The sequence below is a fragment of the Rhinolophus hipposideros genome (assembly GCF_964194185.1).
Source record: "Rhinolophus hipposideros genome assembly, chromosome: 25".
NCBI lineage: Eukaryota > Metazoa > Chordata > Mammalia > Chiroptera > Rhinolophidae > Rhinolophus > Rhinolophus hipposideros.
Window position 1 is genome coordinate 8,920,659 of NC_138071.1, and position 21,191 is coordinate 8,941,849.

The following is a 21,191-nucleotide window of genomic DNA, read 5'->3' on the forward strand; positions in this document are numbered from 1 at the left end:
TCAATTTAACTTTGAAAAGACAGATAACGTCTCTTAAAATGTGTACATTTTTTTGACATCCCAGGTACACCCACCATTCAGCTTTGTTGAATCATAAACTTTTGTGTGTGTGCGTGTATACACTCTTATATGCTTTAAGATTTTTTATTTATTTCCTAAGAACATGCAGTTAATGGATATCTAATGAAATCCATTTCCTTTTCTCTCTCTCACCAGCTGTAATTGCCATGCTGAATATTTTGAGTATTATTTCCATGCATGTTTTAAAACTTTGATTAAATATAAGTTATTTTAGGTTCCTGGACACAACTCCTGTGTGCGCGCGCACGTATGTGTGTGTGGTGGGGGTGGGTTGTCCACCCCATACACAAGCAATGCCCTGGACACCAGCTTGGGGGTCCTACAATGTAATTCAATTCTGACGCTATCTACCCAGAGACAGCATCAGATTCCACCTGTGCGAGTTCAGTCCTCCTACAAGACTTCCCACCCCAAGCCCCCACCCCTTCAGACACCGGTCTCAGCCCAGGTTGTTGCCTGTTCTTCTGACTAACCAGCTACAGACCGGAGGTCCCACAACCCCCTTGCTGTACTTCTGAGGGCAGTTGCAAGTCCAAGATATTACCTGTACTTCTGCCAGACTGGCTGTATTTTGGAAGTTCCCAGGGCCCCCTCCCTTCTTGAGTTAAATTTGCTAGAGAGGCTCCAAGAACTCAGAGAAGCATTTTCCTGACAAGATTACTGGTTTATTATAACAGGATAAAACTCAGGAACAGCCAGATAGAAGGAATGCATTGGATAAGGCCTGGGGAAGGGCACGGAGCTTCCATCCCTTTCATCGCCAGGTGTGCCACTATCCCCATATCCCCACACGTTCACCAACCTGAAAGCTCTCTGAAACCCCCCTTTTTAATTTTAATGATGGCTCATTACACAGGCATGACTCATTAGATCATGGGCCACTGGTGACTGACTCCCTCTCCGCTGCAAGGTCAGGGGATTGGGATTGAAAGTTTCAACCCTTTAATCACAAGACTGGTCCTGGAAACCAGTCTCTTCCTTAGGTTGGGTCTAGAAGTCACTTCATTAGCACAACAAGACACCTTTTTACTCTCATGACTTAGAAAATCCCAAGGGTTTTAGGAGCTGCGTGCCAGAAGGGCTGTGAAGACCAAATACAGGCACACCTTTTATTGTGCTTCCTGTTACTGTGCTTCACAGATGTTGCATTTTTAACAAATTAAAGGAGAGACCCTATGCCAGCAAAAAGATTATGATGTGCTTTATTGTGATACTTGCTTTATTGAGATGATCTAGAACCAAACCAGCAATATCTCCCAAGTATGCCTACATATATTTCTTACAATAAATCACAACGTCACATAGGTAAATTGATAAATAAAATCAAATATTTTTGGTACATTTCTAAAAACTTCATATAAATGAATCATATTCATTCTTCTGCAACACCCCCCTGCCCCCCAAAATCAACATGATGTTTACTCATCTTGATACATAATCCATTACTTGAATTGTCACACTTGGCCCAATGTCTTGGGAGGGCCTTGAGTTTCTTCCACTTGCCCTTACAAGCAATTCCACAGTGGACATCCTGGCACACATCCTACCCACAAGAAAGAGAGCTAATGAAGAACTACACCAAGGAGTAGAATCATTAGGTTGTAGGGCCTCTTTAGTAGATACTGCCAAACTACTTTCCAATTTATACATACACTCGGGGTATCTAAGCGCTTCTCATATTACACACCTTTGCCAAACTTAAAATACATGTAGACTATACTGCATTTAAGGTGAAAATTTATAAGGAGGTTCAAAAGTAAAAGAAAAGAACGAGACACCAATTATGAAAATACTACTGTGGTTCTTTTTAATAACTGGGAGGGAGAATCTCTGTTCCTTGTCGCTCTCCTCACTTCCCCTGGTTCGCTGGGAATGTGGGGCATTTGTAGGCTTGCGGAAGCAGCTTCTCCGCCTCTGCCTTCAGCTCACATGGCGTTCTCCCGGAACCCATGTTTGTTCCCAAATTCCTTCTTTTTTCTAAGTTATACTGGATTGGGGCCCACACTACTCCTGTATGACTTCATCTTAATTATATCTAATAACACTATTTCCAAGTAAGGTCACATTTAGAAGGGACTGGGGGTTAGAACTTCAACATTGTTTTAGTCCGATTTTGTAGACTTTTCTTATTAATTGCAGGAGAATTAAGAAGGATAGTGTGATCAAGAAGATAATATTTATTTCCTACAAAATCACAACAGAATTTAGATTTTATTGGGCATGTTTACAATTGATTTACTGTTTTTATTTTAGAACCTGCATCCATTGCAACTATTTATATCGATGATGAAAAGTTTACAACAATCTATAGTTGTACAAAATTATTTTAAGGGTCATATTACAAAACAGTTTGAAGACTGATGTGAGTCTTCCTTCCTACCTGGTCTTTCAGGAAGACATATCTAGTCCTTTCTTGGTCCTTTAGAGACATTCATTGCTTGCTAGCCGGAACAGTAAATAACTGACTTTAGTTTCATGCGCATTTACAAATTTCATATCTTCCTCTGTGTTCTTCTGGGTATTTCACCTCGCCCGTTTCTTATTCATTCATTCAACAAACATTTACTGAACATCTACAGTGAATTTTTCTAGGCCTTGAGACTACAACAAGGTTCCCAGCATCAGAATCAGGAAAAAAAAAAATCAATCTCACATTTAGAATGGAGACTGAATTGCAATAAAGAGATACCTAAAACAACTTTGGGTGATGAGTTGTTTTGAAGAAAAATAAAGCAGAGTAAAGAGAATGACATTGAAGGGGGTCTATTTATGATAACGTGGCCAGAAAAGGACTCTGAAGACAATGATACTAAGGTATTTCAACTGGAAGCGAAGGGGGATAAGTCCCATTTTCATTTACCTCTCAATTACTTCTCCTTATTCTTTTCAACTTATCTTTGACAAGACCTTGGGCAAATCACTGTAACCCTTACATACCTCAGTTTGATTTTCTGTAATGGAGACAATAATGTACGTTACCAGGTTTTGAGAGAATTACCGTTTGTGTCCCTGAAAATAAGACCTAGCCGGACAATCAGCTCTAATGTGTATTTTGGAGCAAAAATTAATATAAGACCCGGTCTTATTTACTATAATGTAAGACCGGGTCATAATATAATTACAATATAATGTAATATAATGTAATATAATATAATAATAATATAATACAATACAATATAATATAAATACCGGGTCTTATATTAATTTTTGCTCCAAAAGACACATTAGACCTGATTAACTGATGTACAGTATGGAGCACAATGCTTGCCTATTACGCAGTGGTTCCCCCTCATCCCCCCCCCCCACAATAAATCAAAGCCGGTTGTTAGGGAACCATCATTTTTTCACTCTATTCTTTGTGTCTTCCAAGAGTCATTTCATTTTGGGTTAGAGATGCAGTTTGTTGCTGTAACAGAGTGAAGGTGACTGATTTGGGGGATTGAACTGATTTTCTGGACACACATTTTTATGCTGTGAATGATCTGGGGACCGCTGATTTTCACTCTTGGTCTTCTGTTTTCCCAACCTTATTTGGTTCTCTCCCTTCCTCTTTGCCCCCACTCTCATAATTTGTGTTTATCCATTAGGAACACAGTGACTATGTTGTTGAAGGTACTTTTTTTTGTTTTTCAATTATTAATTTATTTTTAAAAGTTTATTGGGGTGACAATGGTTAGTAAAGTTACACAGGTTTCAAGTGCACAATTCTGTGGTACATCATCTATAGATTACATTGTGTGTTCACTACCCAGAGTCAGTTCTCCTTCCATCACCATATATTTGACCCCGTTTACCCTCATCTACCTTACCCTCTGGTAACCCCCCTACCCTCTGGTAACCACTAAACTATTATCTGTGTCCATCAGTTTTTGTTTCTTTGTTTGTCTTGTTCCTTTGTTGCTTTCAGTTTTATATCCCACATATCAGATATCAGAGAACCATATGATTTCACTGACATGTGGGATATAAAACTGAAAGCAACAAAAATACTTGTCGAATAAACACAGAAATGAACAATAAACTAAGGAAGAGTGCAGATGCCTCTAAACGTAGTTTTACATATCACTCCCTCTATTTCTATGTATATTTTTACAATTATTATTGTCTTAAAACAAAAAAATGACAAATCTCTAAAGCTCTTTACATAAATGTTGTTCATATGTTGACATGCATTAAAGAATCTACACGATAGGTGTAACACACCTAAAATGCTAAAAATTTGCTTACCATTTAAGATCTACCCTTAAAAATAACCTGTCAAAAGGCTACTTGTTTTTTTTCACATATTGTGTAAAATGCTTACATCAGTGTTGCTTTTTTAATTATACAGGAACTTAAAGTATAGGTCCAGATGCTGTGTTATGCTTTATTTTTAAATATTGTATTTCCAGCTAGCCATAATACAATTATTTCTTAATATGATGGATACATAAAATTGTAAGGACCAATTTCAAGATCTTTAGAGATACTAAAAGAAACACCCCAAAACAAAAAAATCCGCAGGTTTAGAGGAATCACCTACTTTCTGAAGCCATAGTGATTTAAATGAGAGAGTATCAAATAGTTGTTTTATATTGTACTTCTTTTAATACTTTGTTAATTTTATTATTTCAAAAGTCACACAACTTTGGACCCAGAATCCATCATAGGTAATGGCCTAGAGTTTTAACGAAGAGTGCAGATGGAAGGGTAATAAGATACCAGTGACTAGCAAAGCTGTCATTACAATTAGGAAATCTGACCCAAGAGACAACTAAAAAAGGTGCAGTTTGGCTTTCAAATACATTGGCTCCAGGAGCAACTAACTGAATAATATCATCCTTTTGAAGCATTGGCTCCTAGTTCTAATTCCATAAAATAGTGCTGCATTTTATGCTTCTTTTGATTCCTCTAATAGCCCCCCAAATTTTCACTTTCCCTCATCTCTTTTGCAAGGTCATGCTAAATCCCATTCCTGAGACAAACACTAAACTGAACCTGTAGTGTAAATTCAAGTGAATCCTTCTGAATAGTGTTAATACTTTGCAGCTCCTGGTTTGCTAAACCAGTATCCAAGGATAATATGGAGAAGTTACACTCTGAAAGAATTGTCAATATCTGCCGGCACTAATATTTACAATAGGCTGCTGAAAGATAAACTGGGGACCCGGGGGGGTTACCAGCTCCCTGTGCTCCTGGTTGGAGGTAGTCTTGTGAACCCTACTCTGCCCCATCACCACATGTCAGGGAGTTGTACAGAAACAGGTGGTCAGACCCGTGCTGATCTAATTGTTTTTATCTATAAGTTTACTTGTATATTACTGAACAAAGCTTATATAATATACTCTATTGCAACTGCAAATCCTTTCAGCGGAAAGACAGAGCAATGATAAACATTTAATTTCCTTAATCCAAACCACTCTTCATAATTCCATAAAGAATGGATTTGTTGAGAACTGGGGAATGTAAACAGCCTTTAATCTGAGGACAGCAGCATTAAATCAGGCTTTAGCATCACCACCTTTGCCGGAGCCCCTTAAATTGCTGGGGTCCCACGACGTAGCTGCATCTGGCCTGGGGAACCTCCCATTTCCTTTTCAGTTACCAACCTGCTCAGCACCTGTCCATGTCCACACGTGTAAGTACTGCTTATTAGTTTTAGAGACCACAGGCTTCAGGTTTGTGTGTAGTGTTCCTACTACAGGAATAGTGTTAACAGCTGGCAGCTTAGCAACTGCCACCATCTAATTTCAGTGAAGATTAAGGCTTAAAAATCCTTAGCTGGAAATGTTCTTGGCAGAGGCCAAAGGTGCTGTTACAGTTATTAAAATAAAAAAGAAAAATCCCAGAGCTTAATTTAATCAAGGAAAATGAATACATCTTCAAGACCATGATGAATTTCAGGGAAATATATAGTTAGAGTCTTGACCAAATGGCATGAAAAAGATTTAGCAATCAGTGTATGTAAATTAGAAAGAGGAAAGGCAGTCTTTTAAAAACAATGCTCACAGTGATTCACATAGATTCATTTAACAAATATTTAGTGTCTACTCACAATAGACTGTAAGAAAGACAAGGGCCTTAGTTTCATCGATCATATATTCTAGAAAGGTTAAAGAGATAACAAAAAAATATAAATAGAAATAATTTTGATTAAATATAAACTCTCTGAAAATATAAAACAAGGTAATGTGACAGGGAGTGAGTTGAGGGGTACTTTAGTTTGGGTGGGTAGAAAAGGCCAATTTGAGGTGACATGGGACCTGACACCTAAAATGGGAAGGTAGAATGAGCCAGCCATGGGGAAAATGAAGGCAGAACAGTCAAAAGGAAAGATGGGGCAGCCAAACAGCAATGGGGCTGAAGACACGTAGGGGACTCAACTCAAAGGCATACTTGCACAGAAATCACACTTAAACAATAAACCTATATTATACATTTATTTGAGGTACGTTTGGAAACGGGGGTGGAGGGGGCTGATGACTTAGAAGTACTCAACTCCAATTCTTGGCACTGCACTTAGTCTGGGGGGCACAACATGTCAAGATGTTGCTGGGTGACACAGAAACACACCTGAAAAAGGAAGCTCGGGGCCAGAGCATGTATGGACTTCTCCACATGATGTTCAGGGGTTATCCTAAGTATAATGGGGCGTCAGGGAAGGATTTAAGCAGCAAATTGGCAAAACCTGAGCTATGCGTCAAGTCGATTATTCTGGCCATGAGAAGAAAACATTGTAAGAATAACGGGGGAAAGTGGAAGCAGAAAGAAAATTTAGGATGCTATTGTAGGAGTCCCTGTGAAGATGAGTTCAAGTATGCTTAAATATAAGTCAATTTTATGTTCCATATAGAGGTCTGAGAAAGAACCTAAATTAAAGAACAGATGATATTCATGTACGTAACAAATACTTTATCTTTACTATGTGGCAGGCACACTATATGTACATGTTAAGATATATACTAATATGCATATGAATACACACAGATACATCAATATACACACACAGCATTTTAAAATGGACTACTGTAAAAACAATTTTTAAAAAATTATGCCTCCTAAAATTTAATTTGGATTTCACACTATTGTACAATTCTAATTCATAGGTTCTTTGCTCTTTCATGTAGGAGTCAGAGATTTCCCTGGAATCTAAACATGAAGATAAGAAAAACTGTAAGGGATCACAGGGCATGTATATGTAAAAAGAGGAATCTTTGCATTCAGCTCACTGATCAATGAGATTCTCCTTAGCAAATACGGGCCTGTTCTCACTCCACCTTCTCTCTGTCTCGTTTGATGATGTTAGCTCTTGAGCTATATATAGGTAGGTGATAATTTTCAGGTATTTTAGAACTATTTTGAAGAATAAATGCATTCAGTTTGTTAATGTTCAAGATCCATTCTATAAATAAATATGGCCATCATCTTTTTTCCCTATGGAAAACTTAATTATTGCAAAGCAAAAGTTATCTTAAAAATGAAAACCTAAAATAAGAAAAAATTACGTTTGTCTGACATTTTGTTTCAAATAAGCCCCGCAACCAAAAGAATTTTCAATTGTCCTTCATATTAGAGATGTGCGTTTAAGAGATAAAATATCACATGCAACTTGGTATATAATGACCACTTCCTAATTATAAAAAATAACTTAAATGAAAAAAACAAGCCAAAGTTTTGGTGAATGTTTAAGCACTGATGAGTCATTTAAAGCTTTGGGATCTTTCTTCATATTATAGGTATTCATGATCACTAGCCTTGCAATTTCAGTTCCATAGAAATATTCCCCCCTACACACAAAGATTAATATATGAGAATTACATATATATATTTATTCTAGCATTGTTTGTTGATTTAAAAAATAAGGGAACTGAAATGTCAAAAAAAGCAGAATTGTTACATAAATTATGTTCATCCATACTGTGGAATCCAATCATGCAATTAAAAGAACAAGGTGGATTCTTACATGCTGACGTGGCAACTTATCCGTGACATATTTTTTAAAGAGGATCAAAACAAGTCACAGAAGAACTATGTGTGGAATAATTCTATCAAGGATGAAAGCTTAGAAAGCCACATTTCTAGCAATGGTTACTTGGCTATTTCTGGGAAGGAGAATGGAATCAGGAGGTGATGCTAGGATGGGTACTCGTGGGGGCCTTCCATTTTCTACCATAAATATTTCTGTATGGATGAATTTTATCCTACACTGAGCAGGTCCTGGGATTGTAAATTTTAAGTCAATTTAAAATATCAGGGCAGAGAGCCACTGTCTGGCTTTCTGGATCTGAAGCAGTATATTTGTTCACCTCCCAGCACCACAAGCAAACATCAGCTGATGTCCTAGGACTGAACTTGGGTCATGTGTTTTCATGCAGCACTGGCATTCTCCAATACGTGACCGCAGCCTGTGGCAGCGCATCTCCACGTGTGCCGAGTATTTCGCATGTCAACAGGCTGGGGCAGCCCCTTCTTTCCGTTGAAAGCACATTTTGATAGCATCTCACTCACAGAGGGCTTCTCGCGTGTTTGCAGCTGGATCACTCAGTGGCATGGCTGACTGTTTACATCCTGTGCCAATTCAGCTGATATGTAATTAACATTATGTCTTGAGAGCCTGCTGTTGTTTGCAGCAACTTCAAGTCATGATTCTGACACATCGACAACAAGCAGTGAACACTTTGATGTGGGGCCAAAACAACATCGATGTTTACTTCTGTTCCCAGTGATGTCACGCCCTTACGTGGCCTTCATGAGGCATGGGACTTTTTACGCCATCACGCATTGGCCATTTCCTCAATGTAGTAACACTGCTTTGTACCTCAGGAAATTAATGATGCGCAGTGATTATTCATATATCTGTTTGTCTTAGATCAACTGCAGCTGTGTGCATTTAATCATAACAGCATGACAGAGGAAATAAGGGCTTCATCTCTAGAGTCGATAAAATTGGACTGGATCCCCTGACTACCACATCCTGACCGTATAATTCTGAGTAAATGACACGATCCCTTTGTACGTCAATTTTATCTGTACAATGGGGATAATAACACCTACCCTCACACATACCTTATTCTGAAGAGTAAACAATGTGTTAAAAGTGCTTAACATAACTGCCTATACAATTGCTTAATAAATATTAGGTGACACATAGCAATAATTGTATTAATAGGTGAGTACTTCAGGAATTTTTGGATTTACCACAGAATATGCAATATCTAGGGGCATTAGCAGAATACAGAATTATGAAATACTTCAGTTTGGTTAAATCATAAATCCAAAGATAATTTTAAAGCTACTAAATGGTTTTATTACAACGAACTAAAATTTATTAGTATCATAAGTACTTTGTATCAGTGACAGCCAACCAATACTAAAACACTAAATAAGCATAAGAAAAATGAATAAGAAATGTATATAAGTTAATTTCGGTAAGATTTCAAACATATTCTTCCAAATTACTGTTCTTTCAATTTGGTATGAACCAAAATTTACCTTCATTAAAAAAAAAAAATGCAGTCTCTTAAAAAACATGAAAATCTGTTTAATACTTTAACTATACTGGTTTCACAATCTAAACTGGGACCCAAACTAATTTTACTTAGAAGCTAAATAAACAGCCCACATTAATAAATAATTCATTTTCCCATTTTCAACTCTGATTTACTTGTTTATGTGCAAGTCTTTGCAAAGTCTTTTCACCTCAGCAGCTCCTCGAGAGTTCGCTTTGAACAATGACTTTGCAGCTGGCCAAACCTGACTCTCAATCAATTTTTCTAAGTACAAATTCTTGGGCTGATGGCTGGTCTCCAGCTATATCACTCACATATAATACACACTCACAAGTGGTGAAGAGATTCACATTATCACCAGAGCACCACTCTGCTGACGGCAGCAGCGACACAGCAGGGGGACACGGTCCTCCCTGGAAAAATGACTCCTTCACCTTTCAATAATGCAGCCTCCAGGTATGGACCTACGAGCTATGTGCCGATAGAATGAGAGCTGTCTTTAAAAATATGAATAAACACTACCTGGTTCCTCCCAATGGGGCATTCTCGTTGAATCTCCACACATAGCCATCTTAATTTTGAAGAGTGTGCATTCAATTTGTCTTCCCAATATATTTGGAATTGGAAGGAAAATTCGATTAGATGTAAAACCCGGAGAGGATGCCAAGTACTGGCATTTCTATCTCAGGACATGTGGGCAACAGATGCCCTGTGTGAGTACATGTATGTACATATGTTTGTGTAAAGATGTAATGCTTAACTCTAACTGCAGATTGTAAGATGGTGCTCAAGTAGAATAAATCTGAATTCATTACGGTTAGATGCTGTTTTTCCTAAATTTTCATTATGGAGTATATGGGTTTACCTACTTTGCTTTAAACTGAAGTTTGCCTTTTAAAATGTTAAACATATTTTGATTATTGGGAGAACTTTCTAGCACCCCAAAGACATGGTTAATGTTCCTCAAAGACATACCAATTAATGATCTCAAAAATTTTTCTTTCATTTCTAAACCATTTTACGGGCGACAATAAAAGTAAACTAGTTTGTCCTGTAACTTTTGATTCTTGTGATCAAATGCTAGAAAATCAAGTAAGGAGTAGAGGATTAGCTTGAAACTCACCTGCCAAAAGCACGAGGTGATCATTTGACCTCTACAGACTGATCTAATGAAGCCTCATTTTCATATTAAAACAATCAGTATATTAGAAACGCTTTTAGCCGACTGTCACTTAACCAGATCTCCACACTAATGAACACTCTCTGATTCATTCTTTAAAACGTAATGAATATGATCTGTCAATTGTGCTCCTTGGTTTTTACACAAAGGAGATGAAACTTATCTCCACACAGAGGTTTATAGCAGCTTTATTCACAATTGCCCAAACTTGGAAGCAACCAAGATACCCCTCAGTAGGTGAATTGATAAACAAACTGTGATTCCTCCAATAGAATATTATTAAGTGCTTAAAAAAAAAAAAGAGAGAGCTTTCAAACCATGGAAAAACCTTACGTGCACATTACTAAGTGAAAGAAGCCAATCTGAAAAGGTTACATACTGTACAATTCCAACTATATGACCTTCTGGAAAAGGCAAAACTATGGAGACAATAAAAAAGCTCAGTGGTTGCTGGGGGTAGAAGAGTAGTTGTAGGGCAGTGAAAATACTCTGTATGATATGACAACGATGGATACATGTCATTATACGTTTGTCCAAATACATAAGATGCAAACACCGAGAGTGAACCCGAAGGTAAACTACTGACTCAGGGTGACTGTGATGTATCAGCGTTGGTTCATCCTTGGTAACACATGGACCCAGTGATGTTGGTAACAGGAGAGGTGAGGCATGTATGTGGGCAGGGGATAAATGGCAAATCTCTGCACCTGCCTTTCAATTTTGAACCTAAAATTGCTCTTAAAAAAAATAAATTAAGTCATAAAAAAGGGAAAATTTTTAAAAAGCATCATGACTTATTTGTAAAACTCTATGCTGGTTAAGAATCATCTAGGTTTGTCCATGCCAGTAACAAGCTATTGAAATTATGGAATTAAATAAGATTCTATATAAACGCATGGATGACTTTGTATAAGAAGCTGATATTTCTATGAAAAATCAGTTGAATGTTTTAGAAAGACTTGATACAAATAAGTCACTCACACGAACTTGTCAAATTAACAGGAGCAAGGCATCTACAGAAGAGAATACAATCAAAACTGTATTCTCAGAAAGACCTGCACTCATACAGCTTGGTAAGTGCATTTACGTTCCTGTGCCAATGTAAAGAAATTAAACCTGGAAACCAAACACGATGCCTCCGAGGTGAGGCTTCTGGAAGATAGATCACCCAGAACTCCAAACAGGGGGCCCTTTACCCAAAGCAAATACTTGGGCTTCATATCAAAAAATGCATCTGTGTGTGTATCTTTTATTAAATTAGTTGATCAAATATTGGTTCTAATCCTGTAAGGAAAGGTTACATTTTTTGCCATGAAAAAAATAGGCTGGCTGTTTGCCATGGAGAGAAAACACACTTTGACTAAATTTTTATACATTTCATGAAATTTTCATGCCATGATGGCACATAATTTACCCAGCAATTGACAGATGGCTATACTTCTGGAAGACAGCAAATAAGAGTTTTCTATCGTTGGCATTTCACTGTGTCATTCTGATTTAGTCCATTTAAACTCACGTAATGTGTGGGTAGGAACCGGTGAGATTTTACAGGGTGTGTTATGTTAAAAATTCCAAGAGAGTCTCTTTTCATATATTTCATTGGGAATGAAATCGCTTTGATTTATCATAGAATAGAAAGTTATTCTTTAATGTAAATTTAATGTAAATTTAACTTAATGAGAATATTCTATGAGTAAAGGTTATCCATGATTCGAAAAGCACAAAAAGCACACCCTCCCTCCCAAAAAAGAGTCAGCGAAACTGTATACCCTAGTAATTTGTCTACATTCAGAATCCTGTGACAAACAAATGGACCAGTCAAGGTGTTTTAAAGACATAATTATGTGAATAAGTGACCTATATGGCATGTTTACATAAAAATTAGTGCTTCTATGCATTATGGTTTATCTCTGAAATATCAGAATGATGCAGTGGTTCTCAAACTATGGTCCTATAATCCTGGATTTCTTAAAGATTTTTTCAGGGGGCCTGAGAGGTCAACATTATATCCATAATAATATTTAGACATCATCTGCCTTTTTCATATTCTCTCATGAGTATACAGTGGAGGTTTTCAGAGGCTAAATTTCATCTGAGATTGCAACAGATTGAATGTCGGAGCTCATATAAAAACACAGCTGCATTCTATTAAACCAAACACTAAAGAAACCTGCAAAAAGTATAAAATAATGCCGCTCATTTCACTAAATTGTTTGGTGTGGAAAATAGTTATTCTGCATAAAAATGTTACACGCATTGTCAGCATGTAATGGATTTACTACTGCTATTTTAAAGTGAATTAAATATTTAACTTTTTTTTCAGTTTTGATTTCTAATACGGTGAATACTGATAGACGTAACCCACATAGGCAAATGTTTGAGAACCACTCACTGTCTTAGAGTGATTAAGTAACAGGAAAAAAAGGAACTAACCTGAACAAGAACAAAGTAACGTTTTTTCCATCTTTTCCAAACCTTCTGTCCAAGGGCATATAGATATCTGGTAAAAAAAACAAACAAACAAAAGAATACTTTCCATGAATAATGCTGTGGTTCTATGTAACAGTATTTCTTCCATAGGTATTTATTCTTGAGACCAGCCTGCTATAGACAAAGTTTAGTTCATTTGGAAGCTGAGGCAACACACAGCTTCTGTGTTCCAAAAATGAGCTTATTCTAGGCCTCAAAAGGCAATTGATTTTTGTGGCTTATCAATTTGTCAGTCCATACCACAAACTGAACGAAGTTGGAGTTAGAAAGGATCATCAGGGAACCAGTAGGAACTTTATTCTTACACAGGCATCTTAGGGGAGACAAAGGCTATGAGTTTAGAATCGAATACAAAATGTTCCAGCGACCAGATGACCGGGGATGAAGACTGTGACCTGAGAGGGAGCCAACTGTAGAGTCCAAATTCCCAGGGTGAAGGGTCACTGTCTAGCTGAGTGACCAAGAAATGTCCCTGCACCAATCTGTTTCTATTTCCTCAACTATCAAACAAAAAGGATTGGATTTGGTGATTTTGAAGGTCCCTCCCAGTCTTGTAAATTGGGGATTTACCTGACTTATGGAAGCATCTTGCTACAAATGTTCCTGACTATGAAATTCAGATCTAGAAGATGACAGTGTAATTTAACATCGTTTCAACCAGGCTTCTTTTTAACTTTGCAGTGCCATTAGTAACCTGAACTGAAATGATTAAAGCAGTCCATCATTTGAGAATAGAACTTTTGTTCTTACTGAATATACAGATGTGAGCTGAAGTATCAAGGGAAAAGAATAAATTAAAAATTAATCAAGTGTGAGCATGTCACAGAGAGCTATTTTAAAATTATACCACAAAACTACGCACACACTTCTTACAAAGGTGGAAAACATCGTTAGAAGTTTAAAATATGACAAATCGAGACCTCATTTTTAAATCAAAGTAAGATTTTTCATTATTTTATCCCAATCCCTTTTTCTGAAGTGAAGGTTTAACATTGTAGAGGCTAGTCAAACTAACTCGATACAATTCCAAGTAAGAAAAAAGCACTACAGCTTAAACTATGGTTAGAGTCTTAGAGTCTCTAGACATTTTTCTCACATTTTAGAATTAGAATCTTAGCTTGAATTTTTCGTTTGCCTTATTAAAATAATTCTCTTGTGCAAAACAAAGCAAACATACCTTTCGCCCCCTCCCCCTTTGAAAAAGTATTAGGTTGGTGCCAAAGTAATTGCGGTTTTTGCTATTATTTTTAACCTTTTAAACTGCAATTACTTTTGCACCAACCTACTAATACGGGATGATGGCTCAAGTGTGTTGAAATGAATGGGCACCTATTCACTACTAGTGGAGTAGAACCAAGACCATCTTTTTGTAGGATAACATGGCAGTATATAGAAACAGTCCCACCTTTTCATCCTGGAATTTATTAGGGAAATAATTAGATATGCACATAAAGATGTATGCTAAATGGATACCCAGAAAAAAATTATTTATATTATGGAAAACGTAACAACTTAAATGTCCATAGTAGGTGAATTGTTTAAGAAATGCTGTCATATGCATGGAAAGAAATACTATGCTGCAACTGAAATTATATTTTTGATAAAATGAGAAACATAAGCACTATCTCATTATATACTGCTAAGTGAAAAGAACAGATGTAAAACTACATACATACTTAATAATTTGGAATTTGTAAACAAAGATATATATATGAAATAAATATTCTGAAATATTAGTAATAGTATCTTTGAGTGGTGGGGCTATGGAAGACTCAAGTTTCCTCCTTTATTCCTTGTATTTTCCAAATTTTCAGAATCAAATAAACAAATGGAGTTCCTAACAGTCGAACTAGAAACTAGGCTCTTGCCCTGGAAAGCTTTCCCCACACTGCCCACATCAATTCCGTATTTTCTTTCAGACATGTCAGTCAGCTGGCTGAAGTGTTTGGTAAACTTGTATTTGGCTCTCACAATACCCTTGAGGCCCTGTCATCTGTGCTTGTGGATGTGATGCAAATTCATTTCATTCCTGACAGACAGCCACTGCTACTGTTCTCACCTGTTTGCTCTCTCTTCCTGAGGTCCCCTGAAAGCCCTTGGCCCTACCTTTGCTCTAGCCTCTAATTTCTGTGGTTCTGTGATAGGTGTTTAGCTGCTCTCTTCCTGTCTTTCCTGTGTAATTTCCCTCTCCTGAAATGCACAGACCCAAGCTCCTATTACGGGGTTAACAGCAATGACCCCAGGAGCTAGAGGCTGTGGACACAACAGACACCCTCTATGAAAGTGCACTGGTGAGAGGTGCGCCCACAGCTGCCTAGGAGCCACAGAGGGCGTTTGGAATAACCTTTGCCTGTGACCACAGCCCGCTTCTCAGCTCCATCAAAGCGTCTCACTTAGCACGTTGCTGGGCAACTGGGTCATACCTAAGTGAAAGTGAATATTGATACACAAACCGTCAGCACCATGAGTAAGTCAGGGGGCAGTCTTGCTTGCAGTGAAGGTCCTGCAGCAGGAATAATACTGTTTGCTGTAACGTCATTCAAAACGATGGATAAACACATTTGGAACGAAAATGTATGGTTTCTCTAAGGACAGGAAGCAGAAGGGTGTGTCGATGCCTACATGTGTCTGTTAGAAAATATTAAAAGATACAGAGTAACAGATAATTTAAGACTGGAAGCAAGGTAAGCATTAGAAGTTTGGGCCTTGAGGTATTTGGGGTTGTTGCACTAAAGAAAGAATTCAATTCAACAAAAGATTCACTGCATAAAGGAAATGCTATGCAGAAAAATATGAGTTTCTGCTCTTTAGTTTTCATATTAGACAGACAAAAATTTTACATAAAAAAAGGACATGAATAAAAAACATCTGAAAAGCAACTGTACTGAATAAAAAAGCACATTACACTTCAACAAATTTAAGGGTTTTTTAACTATATGGATGAGTTCTGGAATTAGGTAACAAGTATCACTGTCTAGCTGTTTTTTCACTGGTATAAAAGCAAATTCTTGGCATAAGAGGCATTAAAAATAGAGGAAAGAATAAAGAAAAAGGATATTCATCAATATTGTTTAAGAGCAAAAACTCACAAATCATGTAAGAATCAAACAGTAAGGAATTAAATAAGGTAGCCGTTAAAAGTGACGCAAAAAAATGATATGGAAGAATTGTTATAACGTTAAGTTACAAAAAAAAGTCACATGAGCTTGTAGTATATACATATGGAGAAAAGAATCCAGAAAAATGCATCAAAATGCTAAACCTGCAGTTCATTCATATCTGGCTTGTGAGTTTACAGATGAATTTCACATTCTTTATGCCGTTCTACATTTCCATAATTTACACAATGCACATCTTCCATTTTTATAAGTAAGGTTACCTGGTATCGTATACAAGAAGTAAAATTCACCCATTTTAGGTATATAATTTGATGAGTGTTGACCTAGTCCTATAACAACCACCACCACAGTGAACTGACAGAATGTTCCACCCCCAAAGTTTACTTCATGCCCTTTTATGATCAATCTACTCCTCCCATCCCAGCTCTGAAACCACTGATCTGATTTCTGATCTTTTAGTTTTTTGTTTTCCAGGGTCTCGTATGAGTGGAATTATACAGCATGTAGCCTTTTGTGTCTGCCTTCTTTCACTTAACATAAACCTTTTGAGATTCATTCATGTTGTGGTTCGTATCAGCAGTTCCTTTTTTCTTACTGAATATTATATTTCATCATATGAGTTTGCTTCAATGTGTTATCCATTCAACAGTTGGTAAATAATTGGATTGTTTGCACTTTTTTGGTTACAATAAAGTAGCTATAAACATTCATGTATAGGTCTTTGTGTGGGCACACGTTTTCATTTCTTCCAAGTAAATAAGTAGGAGTGGGGTTGCGTTTGGTTTCCAAAGTGGCTGTAAAAGTTTGCATTACCAGTGGCAATGTATGAGAGTACATCCTACTTTTATAATCAGAAAAATCACTATTATTAAGGATTTGGGGGGTGTGGCCAATATGGTTCCATAAATTATATTTCTGATATGACTAAGTTAAGACCAAAGATAAGGATCAAAGATAAGGATCCTTGTCACTTTACCTCGAACACAGTGGAGAACACAGAGCTTTAATGGTTTTCCAGTTTTCAAGGCTATTCTCAAGTTCTGGAATTTGGAGCCATCTAAATGTTTTGTGGTCTTATCAGCTTTGGGAAGGTCGAAGTGTGGAGAGAGTAAGGAAAAAGGAGCCCAAAATCATTTAAAATTTAGTTATAATCGGAGAATCCAACTATTAGAAAGCATCATAAAAAATCAAAATGCATTCTCTCCTAACCCATTTTTATGCCTAGCATTGCTACTGAATCACGCTTCTTTTGTTTGTTTGTTTGCTTTTTAAAATATTGAGTGTTAGCTTATAAATTTTCTCTTACGGATAAACGTCCATAAGATTTTTATTTCAGAAAAATATACTAAAGTTATATTTAACATGATGTTATGTTCTACTAGGCCATAGAGTCTGCTCACTACACTTACCTAGTGATGTTTGAGTTTTGTTCATTACTGGAAAGTGAATTACTCTATGTGGAGACTCTCTACCTATTGTATACAAATTTTTAGAGAATTTGTGTATAGTAGGTTGACTTGACTTCAAACAGCCATAAAATATAATTTGATCTTTCTTTACTGGTTTTGAAAAGACCCTATAGCATCTCAGGGTTATTATTATGAAGATCAATTATAACTACGTAATTCTATAAAAGGAGAAGCTGTGGCTGACAGAGTGAAATCTAACTATTTGACATAAATGGCAATAGCTTTAATTAAACATATCTTTGAAAGCTATTTACTTGTCATTCGTTTCTGTTTCATGAAAATGGTTTAGAATTTTTCCTGACTCTAGGTGGTGAACACACAATGTGATATACATGATGTATTACAGGCTTGTACACCTGAAATCTATGTAATTTTACTAACAATTGTCACCCCAATAAACATTAAAAAAAAACGAATGAAAATAAAATTAAAATAAAATAAAATTAAAATTAAGTTAAATTAAAATAAAATCTATGATGAATATATTCTTGTCATCTGAGTTCTGGTCAAATTGGTTTTTCACTGCCTGATTTCACCCGGGGAAAGGCATAGAGAACATGACTCTAGAAGGGTATTTGTCATCCTGGAGAGAGTACCTCTTTAGTGTACTACAGATCTGTTGGTGGGTCTGCTTTGCAGCTATATTCTTTCTGAATATTTTGTAACCTGCTGAGTCATCACTAGCTTCCTCTTGATTGTATGATTAACTCAAATAAAAAAGAAAGTTTTTTTTAATGGTAAATAAATCAGACCTGTCAAATACCAGTCAAATTGGAACACACATTTAACTGAGTTTTATGTGACAATTTATAATGTTATCAAATAAAATAAATGTTTATCACACAGCATGAGGGCAACATTCTCTTATCGGCACTGTGAATTTTCTTCATCTTATGTTAAAGAAGAAAGCAAGTTTTTATATATTTATTTATTTATTTATTTATTTGGTGGGGCTTTCAACATTATTCATTTTTATCAACCTACAGGATTTCATTTTGAATAAAACATTTTTTCTCATCCTTGTTAAATTATTTCAGTAAAGTAAGAAACTGATGGAAAGTGAAGGAACACACATTAGCAGTTTTCAGAATCATACTACTTTTCCAGTAATCTATTAGAATATGGCCCTATGAAAAAAATTCTCTAACCAAAGGTAAATTGGATCCAAGAATTATTATTTGAATGGAATAAAAGAGATATTCTATTGTACATAACATATTTCAAAAAGCACATATTTCCAATGTTAATTTGTACTACATATAACACTTTGCCATTGAAATAATTCCAATGTATCACAATACTCATGTAACTATAGTATTTCAGATTATTTAAAAATAAATGTTCAGATACTATTTAAAAGTATTTGCCTTCTTCAGCACATCCAACTTAAGGAAGGTATTAAGAAGTTACTCCCTTTGAACAAAAAACTGCCTGCTTAACTTTAAAATCTTCTCTTCTTCCACAGGATTAGGTAACAAAGAAATTAGCAGCACTGACACAAAGCTTGGATTTCACATATAAGAATAATGCCTTAAAGCATTTGGTTTTATAAGTCAGTATAAATAGCAATAATCTTAAAGTATCACTCCCTCTCCTAGGGTTGTTTCTAACGGCGAGTACTGTTTGCTCCCAAGAAACACAGGGATCATTGCTAGAACACAAACCAACTAAATGTGTATCAGTGTTTCATTGGCCTACGACTCTTTTTTTTTTTTGCATTTCTAACTAGTCCTAGGTCATGCTCTATTCTCAAATATGAAAGATATGAGAAACTGAATTTTAAGGTTTTTGATTATATGTTTAAAATATGGTGTGAATGGGATGGCCGGTAGCTTAGTTGGCTAGAACGTGGTGCTGATAACACCAAGGTGGCCAGTCTGATCCCGCATGAGCCACTGTGAGCTGCGCCCTCCTTAAAAAAAGAAGAAAAAAACAGTGATGTGAATGCATAGCTCCTATACTATGCTGTTAGGAAAAAAGTTAAGAGGGGGAAAATAAGTAAACAGAAGAATTTTGGTATGGCCAGACCTCAAGTCACTAGAGTTACCATCAACAAGGCAAATGAAAATGTTTTTCATGTCCTATATCAAGAGTTATATATGGTCAAATTACATAAATATAAATTATATAAATGTCTAACCACTGTGCCGTACACCTACAACTAATATAAAATAATATTGAATGTCAACTATAAAAAAAGAGTCATGGGGATATAAAGTACAGCACAGGGAATAGAGTCAATAATATTGTAATAACTATGTATAGTGCCAGATGAGTAATAGACTTATTGGGGTGATCACTTTGTGAGGTATACAAATGTCTAATCACTATATTGTTTTGTACACTTGAAACTAATGGAAAAAAAAAAAAAGAAAAACAGCAAAAAAAAAAAAAAATCCCAAAGAAATACTAACCAGGAAAGGAAAAAACAGAAGTTACAAATAAGGTATTTCAACACTTACACTAAAATTGTACAATCTCTGTGATATCAGCATGATCCTTAAAAGAGTTCTATGTTAACTTAAAAATGCCAACTGAATGAAACATATGCCATAATTACTTCTAAAAGTTTTCATTTGTGGAGAAACAAAAGCAGAGTTTTAATGAAATCCATCAGAATGTTCTGTGACAATAGAAATAAAAATTTTTCTAGATATAAGTGATCCTTAACAATTATGTATTATTCTAATAAAATTATTTCAACAATAGATTTATTGAGTAAAATAAAGTTTGGTAAAAATAAACTAAGCAAAACAAAAATAGCAAAATTATTCTACAATGTTTATTTTTGTTGAATTTTCAACAGATATTTAGATTGCGTAACATGTTCACACTGAAATGCTTATAAAATTATTTTAAAAGCTTTTTCTACACAGTACCTCTTTCAATATGTTTTTTAAAAATAGATTCACATATAACTGCTGTGATTTGTCTTACTTTATGCCAAAAAAAATCAGAAACTAGTTTTACTAATAAATTAAGCCATTTTCCTATAAATACTATATAATCTCTGCTACTACAATAATCACAAAAGTTAATGAAATCTCCAGAACTCATTTCTGATTAGTTTTAAAAATTGAGATTTAACTCATCTTCATAGCACAATATGCCTGAACTAAAATACAGCCTATATTTATCTAGTTAAGAAAACACCTTACATTTTCTATGCCATATATGAAATGGAAAATGGTAACATCAAATAAAGATCTCATTCATCCAAACACTTTAAAAGCACTTTTAAAAACCTTTCTAACTTGAAGATTGTTCAAAGAATACTTCAATACATACTACTAAATATTGTAGTTTAGTCTCAATTAGAGTGGTGGCACACACTTCCAATAGCAAGGAGAACATGACAATTTAT

The 21,191-nt window shown here is 35.8% G+C and overlaps 1 protein-coding gene across 8 annotated transcripts in view; it reads right to left on the reverse strand.

The window, feature by feature from the left end:
* CADPS2 (calcium dependent secretion activator 2) overlaps positions 1 to 21,191 on the reverse strand; it is a 491,293-nt gene that overhangs the window by 173,656 nt on the left and 296,446 nt on the right. For all 8 annotated transcript variants that reach the window (XR_013992602.1, XR_013992603.1, XM_081038675.1 and 5 more), the window contains exon 9: positions 13,183 to 13,249. Coding sequence is in view for 6 of the 8 variants with exons in the window: in XM_081038675.1 (XP_080894801.1) it covers positions 13,183 to 13,249 (67 nt within the window). In the remaining 2 variants the exon portion in view is untranslated. The remainder of the gene's footprint in view (positions 1 to 13,182; positions 13,250 to 21,191) is intronic.